This window comes from Pyrgilauda ruficollis, unplaced genomic scaffold (genome assembly GCF_017590135.1).
Source record: "Pyrgilauda ruficollis isolate IOZ18807 unplaced genomic scaffold, ASM1759013v1 scaffold24, whole genome shotgun sequence".
In the NCBI taxonomy this organism is placed as follows: domain Eukaryota; kingdom Metazoa; phylum Chordata; class Aves; order Passeriformes; family Passeridae; genus Pyrgilauda; species Pyrgilauda ruficollis.
This window is the reverse complement of record NW_024523648.1, coordinates 5,421,661-5,431,113: the sequence shown is the minus strand read 5'-3', so window position 1 is coordinate 5,431,113 and position 9,453 is coordinate 5,421,661. Positions and strand designations below refer to the sequence as shown.

The 9,453-nt window shown below is 37.6% G+C and overlaps 1 protein-coding gene across 1 annotated transcript in view; it reads right to left on the bottom strand.

Moving 5' to 3' along the window:
• Positions 1 to 754: 754 nt before the first annotated feature.
• Positions 755 to 9,453, bottom strand: part of TMEM200A (transmembrane protein 200A) — a 55,715-nt gene continuing 47,016 nt past the window's right edge. Inside the window, exon 2 of the mRNA XM_041470128.1 lies at positions 755 to 3,962. Coding sequence (XP_041326062.1) covers positions 2,459 to 3,946 — 1,488 coding nt within the window. The 5' untranslated portion in view covers positions 3,947 to 3,962 and the 3' untranslated portion in view covers positions 755 to 2,458. The remainder of the gene's footprint in view (positions 3,963 to 9,453) is intronic.

Below are 9,453 nucleotides of genomic sequence, written 5' to 3'. Positions count from 1 at the left end.
CAGGTCACTAAGGGAGGTTGTGAGGCCACTCTCCTTGGGGTTATGCAAAAAACATCTTGACACAGTTCTGGGCAACCAGGTGCGACAACCCTCCTTGAGCAGGAAGGGGGGTGGATGAGATGACCTCCACAGATCCCTTTCAACCTCAACAGTCCTGTGATTATCTGAATGAAATACTTCATTTTATGTTAATACGGGAACATTTTTGGAGTAGGTCTGTCAGGCATGAAGTTTCTTTATATGGTGCTATTTTGATAGCTTTACCTTGGTAAATCTTTCCCAAGAGAGTACATTTTTCAGTACCTACTATCTGTGTTAAAATTAAAAGCTCATCCCCTGCAATACTTACAAAGGAAGTACCATTCCCACATATGATAGCATGTGAAAAGTCTTTTAAGCTGTGATTTAACATAGCTTTTAAGAAAATAAAAAGCTTACATCACTCAAATCTTTAATAGTGTTTTCCATTTTTAAAATAATACTTACTGCCAAACTAAAAAGAGCATGATGTTCTTTTTACACAAAGTTTCTTGTAGCAAAACCACTTTGAATACATTTCAATTTCATCAGTAAAAAAGCATTCAGTCTTTCCATGTGTAGACATGTCACTGAAATCAATTACTCATGAAGAAACATCTTGTGGCAGGCTAATAATTCAGGCACAATGTTGTGTACAGTGTTATGATACCTAATTATACTTTGATATGTAAGATTAGAGCTCATAGAGGAAAAAACAGGTAATACAACAGACATGTGTAGAGAGACATTTTATTGCAAAAAATAGCAAATGTCTTAAGAACACAAACCAGTGAGTTATTAAAAGCTTCATAGCAAAATATTTAGCCAACTCTGTTACAATATATAGGCTTGAGGTTCTAACAGTTAACACTATGCCTCAACTCACTGAGCAAGTAACGCTCCTGATACATAAACATTGCGCAGTTGGAATACGGAGCTGAATATTTAAAAAAAAAAAAAAAAAAAAAAAAAAAAGAGAAGGTATTTTATCCTTGATCTTTCATAATCTAAGTAATTGAGAAATTACAACATTTTAACAAGCTTGATTCTTTTTGGGAAAAGCCATTAAAAATAATTCCTGAGTATTTAGGGTAAGTGACTATATCAAATCCAACCAATTAAGACCAACACCCTGTTGGGTGAGCCTTGCAGCTCTGAAGGGACATTCTCTAGCATGGCTGTAATGGCAGGATCATGGCCTAAACAGCAATGAAATACATGAAAACCTTCTGATATGCACATCCCAATTCAATTCTCCTTTTCTTTAGCAATAGCCTATAACTGTCAACTGTGAAGCTTGCTTTGCTGAGAAAAACATTGTTTTAAATGTCAATTCCTTTTGCAAAATCTTGTAATGCAAACTGACACAGCTAAGCCTTTGGTAAACCATCACACCAATAATTATGTGAAATATATAAATCAAAATTTAGGCAAGGGACTTTCATACTATGTTAGTATACGTATTGAATTGTATGCTTTGTATCAGTATTTTGAACACAGAGATTTAGTTACTTAGCATCTTGTTATTCTAATGAGAGGCAATATATTCATTCTCCATTATTGCCTTCAGATGCAAGTTACAATTACATCTTATTATACACCATGTTTCTAAAATCCTGTTGGCATTCATCATCTTGCTAAGATTTTAATTGAATATTTCTATTTTGATTTTAAAACTGCTGCCAATCAAAGTGGTTTAGAGACTTAATCCCAGAAAAAATTTCAGATTTCTTACTTTATGGATGCTTTTCCAAAATTACAGGATTAAATTACAACGGATGGAGAAAGATTATTGTACAAAGCATAGTTAATAATTCACAACACTGGTAATCAGCTTGATCAATTACAGTGAATTCACAAAAATGGTTTTATTATATCCACTCTTTTCTATCCACCCACCCCAGTATGTAAACAAGTTTCTCACTATGACAATGGCACGACTGCAGTTACTGAGATGTATTGCATGTGAAAGACAACGCCTGGGAATAAACCTCTGTATTTCACAATTTCAGTACGTGCTCCTGTTCACTTCCCATTCTAGACCACCAGACCACTGCTTTCAGTCTCCTGCAGTCTTCAAATCAAGAGAACTTACAGGCAAATTGAGGTTTTTTTCCTAATGCAGTCTCCTGGAGTCAAATTGGTGAAAAGTAACATGCGTATATAGAACGAAAGAGATAGTGACTTGGGAATAATTGGAATCAGTCGTAACAAAACTGTCCGAGCAATGACAATGTACAGTATTGCAGCCAAATAGTACTAAGACAAGAAACCCTTGGTTTTACAATGATGAAGATCTCTGTTCACACAAGCCAATTTTAATGGGCTATTAAGCATTTGGTTAAGAACAGGCTTGTACAGTCTCACTAAAAAGGAAACACTTGTCAAAATGCTTTTTTAAAAAATACCATATGATATCTTCTAAATTGCAATTTAAATATTAAAATCTTGTTTCAGAAGTTCCTCGCTTCAAGTTGTTACTCAAAAACTCATCATGTTCAAAACTCAAATTATTATGAGATCTTGATATCATAAGAAGCTTTTCCTTATTAGTAAAGTCTTTCTTGACTGCTGCTTGTGGCACAAGTAACCTATCCATCGGGTCCTCTTTGTTTTCTAATTTCATATAGCCTTTACTGTTGCTCCGATCCAGTCTGGGCCAGCTGGGGTGTTTCCTTTGTTCAGCTTGGACAGTGAGCGTAGACGGACCCCTGTCCAAGTCCAGGGACTTAGAATGTGAAGACAGAAGATGCAAAGATGTGTTGGAACCAAACTGCTTCCTGGCAGCACCAGGAGATAAAAGCTTTCCCGTGCTTGGTCCGAGAGTCATAGAAGATTTGAAGGGATCAGACGGAGTGTCCACAAAAGAATTGTGTCGTGGCAGCATGGAAGCGACTGGTCTGTAGGATTCATTGGTATCAGTTAGTGGAATGGCCAGAGAATCCATTGACAGATTCCTACACTGACTCCTGGTGATCTCCGAGTCCTCAGTTATGTTGTCTATACTGGGTTCATCGATAACACAGTTATTCAGTTTAATGACTGGCAGTGTGAAAGCACTAATGGAAGAAGATACAATGGATTTTGTTTCACACTTTATAGAGTTAGTGTTTCTGTCATCTGAAGCCTTGCAGGAGTGAGGGTAAAGTCCAAAGACTGAACCAGACTGAACCAGACTCTGCTCAGCCAGCAGAGGTGGCAGGAGGCTACTAGTGGTCCTGTCTTCATTTAGAGTAATCTCATCTTCTTCAGCAGAACTATCCATTCTAAGATTACTCTTGAAGCCAGAGAAAGGCGCAACTGTGTTCGCAGCCAGCCGTGATGCACATGAGCTCCCGCTGTGCCGGAGCTCTGCTTCCCCCAACAAGCCAGTGAAGGCACCACTCAGCTGCTTTTGTTCCCTGATCCTCAGGGTGTGGATATCTATTACAGTGGAGTATATGTCTCTCATGTGTATTATTTTTGTTTCCTTGTCACGGTTTTCATGCAGAATGGCATTTGCACAAATAAAAATGAAGATTCCAATGCCCATAGTGAAAGGGCCCAGCATTTTCATCTTATCCGAGTGCACGTGCTGCTCAAAAAAGCGAAGTAAAATGCTTCCTTGGCCTCTTGGGGTCCGGGTTTCATTTACAGATGGATTATCTTCAGAGCCTAACAGCTGTTCCTTTTGGGGCCAGTATCCAAGGATGGCCATTGCAATTCCAAAGAATGCGATAAGAACTCCCAAAACAAGAAAGAATCCCGATGGAGAATAGAGACGGATTTTGCCCCTGACAATTACGACATCTGTCCTGGGCCGCCGTCTAACTGGTTTGTTCTCCTCAGGAGCTGGTACTCCAGCAAGATTTACATGTTGCTGAGACCTGGCAGAGTCTTGCCTTTTTAAGGCAGCCAGTCCTGTTATGACTCCTCCGGTTGCTATCATAGTTCTGTATTGTGCCCTGGAGAAAAAAAGAAGATATGTTGAGGCAAGCAAAGGCTGTATCTACAAAAATAAATAGTTTTTTGTTAATATGAAAATATTTTTTGATAATGAAAACACTCCTGACTATAAAAAAGCTACTACTATAGCTCAAGTTGTGACACAGTCACAATTTCGAGATTCACATGGTATCATAAAAGAAGATTATTTTCTGGAAGTTCTTTTTCACTGTAAATATAGATAATAAAGCTTCCATCAGTGATACAGACAGTAAAGCTAGTGCTCTTGGTGGCGATATATCAGGAATAAAGATAAAATATCCAGAAGTCTTACCAGGTAATTTATCTCTGGACTGGTCTGCAGCAAAGTCAATAACATATTATTACCTTGTTGATAATTCTAGCACTTTAGCTACTAGTTCTTTTTAAAACTGCTGAGACACAATGACTGTAACTACAGTTCATTCTACGTTTCCCCTTCAAGAGATCTTTCCTGATAGAGTTCAGCATATATTCATAATATTTATTACAGCCTTTAAATAAGCTTTTATCAAGTCTATTCCGATCTTCTGAGTCTCAGCCAAAGAATCATTTTTGCCTTTCTTAATAACGCTGATCCTCACATATCTAGATATTTTTTCCCCCTTTGTTTGTTCCTCTTGGACTACAGGTCAAAAACCTCTGTTAAGTTTTATGAGACATGAAATTTTCATAAATTTCAAATTAATAATTTCTTAGTTTTATGAGGAAATTTTATCTCATTCTAGACTTACTTTGGTACCTGGTTGCCTGTTACATGAGAAATATTAACCAGCAAGGGTTTAAAAGAGAAAGTCATATTTGATCGTTTTTTATGAGCAAAAGTAACAAATGAATCAACACAGTTCAAGATAATTCTATTTTATAAGGCATTTTTGACTCAAAAATTATTTCTGTGCTTAATTAACTAGTATTTGAATTAATGAAAGATGACATTATAGAGTAAAATTAAGATACTATACATTAGGTATGAAAAAATTATGTCCTCTTTGGTAGTGTTATTATGCTCAAAGACAAAGAAAGGCTGACAGCCTGTTGCAGAGGAAAAGGCTCTGTGTCAAAGCTGGGGGCGGTTTAAGAAGCAAAACCAAAGTGGGACTGAGTGAACAAAGAGAGGTGTGAAAAGCAGAGGTAAAGCAAATCGGTGACTGCTTGCAATTTACAGGCAGTGATTTTCATCACGTCTCTCAAACTTGTAATTTTGTTTTGAATTTTAGCAGTGCATCTCTGGGAAAAAAAAAATAGGTCTCTTGTGTTAGGAGAAGCAGACAGACTCTGTTATGATACGACACTATCACGGAGCTGCAGCACTGCAAGCAGGTGTCACATAAGCACATCTACAAACAGCAACTGGCCCAACCCACCAAAAATGAACTGGATTAGGAAATTAGTAAGGCATTTGAAATAGGTGGCTAAGTGGAAGGAAACTGAAAACAGCAATTCAGATGACAGACAGAAAAACTAACAACCTGAACTCCCTCCTTTGCACCCTCACTATTAAAGGACAGAGGGCTCCCTCTCTTTTCTGGGAAACCTTTCCTTTACAAAGGAAAGACATGAGAAGGTCTAGGCTGGTAAGTATACTGCATTTTCTATATTTTTGTAAGAGAAATCGTAACATTATTCCAAAAATCTCAGAAATTTCACTTGTATTCTCAGGTTTCATGTTCATAATCTCTCTGGGAATTTTCAGACTTTGTAATTAATTTCCTTTTTGATACTACCTGGACAATTTCCATACTTCAGTGCAAATTAATGTCTTGAATGCTTCATAAATTATTTTTTTTTAAGATAAAAATTTTTAAATACCCCAAAGAAAGTTATTTGACATTGACAGTCTTTCAAACTTTCTCGTGTGCTTACACATTTATGGGTTTCAGCCAAAACAAAAGTTCATTATTCTGTAAGACAATGTTTTGAATGTCTGGACAGAAATAAACAGGACTTAGCATTACAAAAGATGTTGTATTTTGCCATGACTCAATTAAATATAATCAGTTTTCTCTATTACATAAATTAAGATAATTAAAACACATTTTTACTGGCATGTAAAGTCATTTAGCTATAATCTAGTTTGTTCTATTAATCTTTTACAACTGCCAGACCTTTGTGGTGAACAAGGAGTTTCCATATTCATGTGGTATTTTACAGGCACACACGATCCCACTCTGCTCCATTTCAGGGCTGCCAAGGAAGTGCACAGGTACAGCAGTTCAGTGCTAAATTCACACTGTGCCTGTTGGCAGGATTTGTTATTTTATGTACTGTTCTGTGCTTATCACAGCTACCTGAATTGCACCAAAGGGTGAACAGAAAAAGCTTACATCTACTTGCTAAATATTTTAAACACACCTCTAGCAAGATCTCCCCTCTAACTCCAAAAAGCAGAGCAAATAAAAACATGCTTAAGAATTCCATCTGGGGGTTTCTTGCTGTAGAAAGTTCTTATTTGCAAATTTTGCAGAAATTGGGAAACCATATCTCAAATTCATTATTACCTATTACTTGAAGGACAGAAACTGAGATTTCTGAAAGTGAGAAAGAAAGCAAGATCTCTCAAGACACACAGCTGGATTCCAAACCATTCTATGATTCTGTGATTTCAGGGGAACATATTCCTCTCTGCCTTTTAACTGCATCAGAAATTGGGCTCAGGGGAGAAAAAAGTCTGGCTGCCAAAAGACACAAGGTTATTTTGTACATAGGAAGAATCTCTTTCCTATTTATTGAGTTAACATCAATACTATTGTACTTTCTTTCACAGAAAAAATCACAATCAGGTTTGTAGATAATAATTTGTAGTAAGCCAATTTTGATCTTTTCTGCATCTAATAAAATCAATAGTGTTAAAATATTGGAATGAGATGGCTTCACTTCATGCTGGCAGCTTTACCAAATGAATTACAATGAAGTGCATATTAATATGAAAACCACATTTTAGAAAATACTGTATTGATAATAGATGTTGTAGATACATATGATTTATACTGCAAATCTGTTTAGTTTTGTCACACACCAGGCATAATATGAGTGCTGCTCATTAAATGCTGCTTAAAATAGAAATAGATTTGTGGAGTTCCACCTTTCCATCCTTGAGGGAGGCCCACCAAGAGTCAGAGGACTCCCATGCCTCCCACTGTCAGGCAACAGGAGGACACCTGGTGGATGAAGGGGAGGGGAAATGGGTCCCTGTTCAGGCAGGTAATAAAAATTCCTCCAGACCCCCATCACCTACCCAGGTGCCACTTCAGAATAGGTATGAGGCTCTGAATCTAGAGAGTCAGCCAGATGATGTAGAAGAAAATGATCTGCCCAGTGAACCTCTCAATTATGCTTCATCTGTCAGAAGGATCAGCACCCCTGACATCAAAAAGAAAAGAAGGGTAGTCGTAGTTCTCTCCTTTCTGAGGGAACACAGGGCCCCATATGTCAACTGGATCCATCGCACAGAGAGGTCTGCTGCCTCCCTGGGGCCGGGGTACAGGATGCCACTGAGAGACCCCCTGGGCTGAGTCAGCCCTCTGATTATTGCCCACTGCTGGTACTCCAGGCTGGCAGTGGTGAGATTGAAAAAGGAGTGTCAGGGCAATTGAAAGGGACTTCAGGGCACTGCATCAAGTGGTTGATAGGGCAGGAGCACAGGTAGTGTTCTGCTCAGTCCCTTTGGTGGCTGCAGAGCACAGAGCAACTGGAAGGAATTGATTTCACAGGATGTTCTAGCAGCTCCAACTAACTTCTCGTTCCACTGCTGTTTATTTCTCTCTTTGACCTAAGAGGCCACCACCTTGATACCCATCTTATCCTGCCTGATGACCACAACTGTACTGTTGCCAAGTAACTTTTTTTTCAGAGATGGCCTAACTATTAAAAATCTAATTAATCTCTCAGTAACTACTACCAACTCTCAACTTGCAGTAAGCTTTAAAGCTTGAGGCTTCTACTTTAAATACCTGAAAACTAATGCCTTATCTAATTTGTTCAACTATTTTGGTATTATATAAGTTCTTACTTCTACCTACAACTTAGTCTTTTGAATATGTGCAAAATAATTTGAATTATACAGAGATCTTTCATTTAATTTTAAATCCTTCCCAGCAAAGACAGGAAGCAAAGGTTTTTTTTCCTCATTTATTCTTTGAAAAATTACTGAGAATTATGTGAAATGATCAGAACTATAAATGTTATTTCCCTGTAGTTTAACTTGATGTAAAGCTTTCTGAAAAGTTCAATTCTTGTGTATCAGCAAAAAAATTAAACATTACTTCAGTAAGAAGTAGTGTGTGTGATTTCTATTACTGTAGCATTTCCTATCTCACTACTTCAGCTTATTAGGAAATTTATTTCCCAACAGTATTTGATTTGTTATCATTTAAGTTACTAAATTTTGAATTTTAACAAAAACACAAATTTTAATATCAGGGAAAGTTTCTTTCACATTTGATAAACCTAGAGTCCCAGAAGTGGAGGTGACAGACTGTTTACTCATAAAATGTTTCTCATAATCAAGAATGCAAACGACAAAACCATAAGAGAAGACATAAATGAGTAAACAAATTAATATTAAGCTGTATTTAACACATCTGTACTTTTTCTTGATGAACAATGTATACATATCAATATGCTAACTCTGCACAGAAGTTGTCATCTGGTACAACCTGTTCTATTCCAAGGGTAAAAATATCCAACTTCATAGGCCCAAAGGGATTAATCATTCTGGTAGAGACAATACAGCAACAGCCAGAGAGTGAGCAGTTCCACAAGAAGAAGAGAAAACCATCTCAAATTACAATTTTATTTAGCAGCAATTTTTTATTTAGCAGACTTTAACAAGCAGTCCCCTCCAACAGCCAGCACACCAACAGGACCACCTTACAATGATTCTCCCTTCTCCTATCCATTCATCAAAACATGGCCTGCCTGAACAGATTTAAAAACAAAGCAAAAAATGTCTTTTCCATTCAAGACTATGGCGTATTTTAAGTGCACTTTAATTGATGATAGGTGAGAAGAAAGCATGTGGAATGTGGCCCTAAATATCTTATCTTCATAACTTCAGCTGGTATTTCAAAGTCATGCTAGCAAAAGCCAAGGATGTGACATTTAAAACATTAAAGCTTTGAAATCTTCAGTTGAATCCAACCCATTTGGGTTCAATTTCCCTTTAATGGTGACTCTTCTAGGCTCTGAAGGGATAAGTTTAGGGACTAATCACGCCCTTTTAACCTCCTAGTTGCCAATCAGCTTGTGGAAGCAGGCCAAATTGTGCAAGCAGTTTCACAGCATAAAAAAGGAGAGGTAAGCTGCCCACAGGTCAGGCAAGGCATCAGGCAAGGCAAGAGCACCAGGGTGTCCAAGTGGCAGCAGTAAGCAGAAAATCCACTGCAGACATTAAAAGAGAAAGTTCCCTAGATGTTGGTAGACCATGCAGCTGTATCCAACAGTCTGTATTTGCTTAACAATGGTACCATGTTA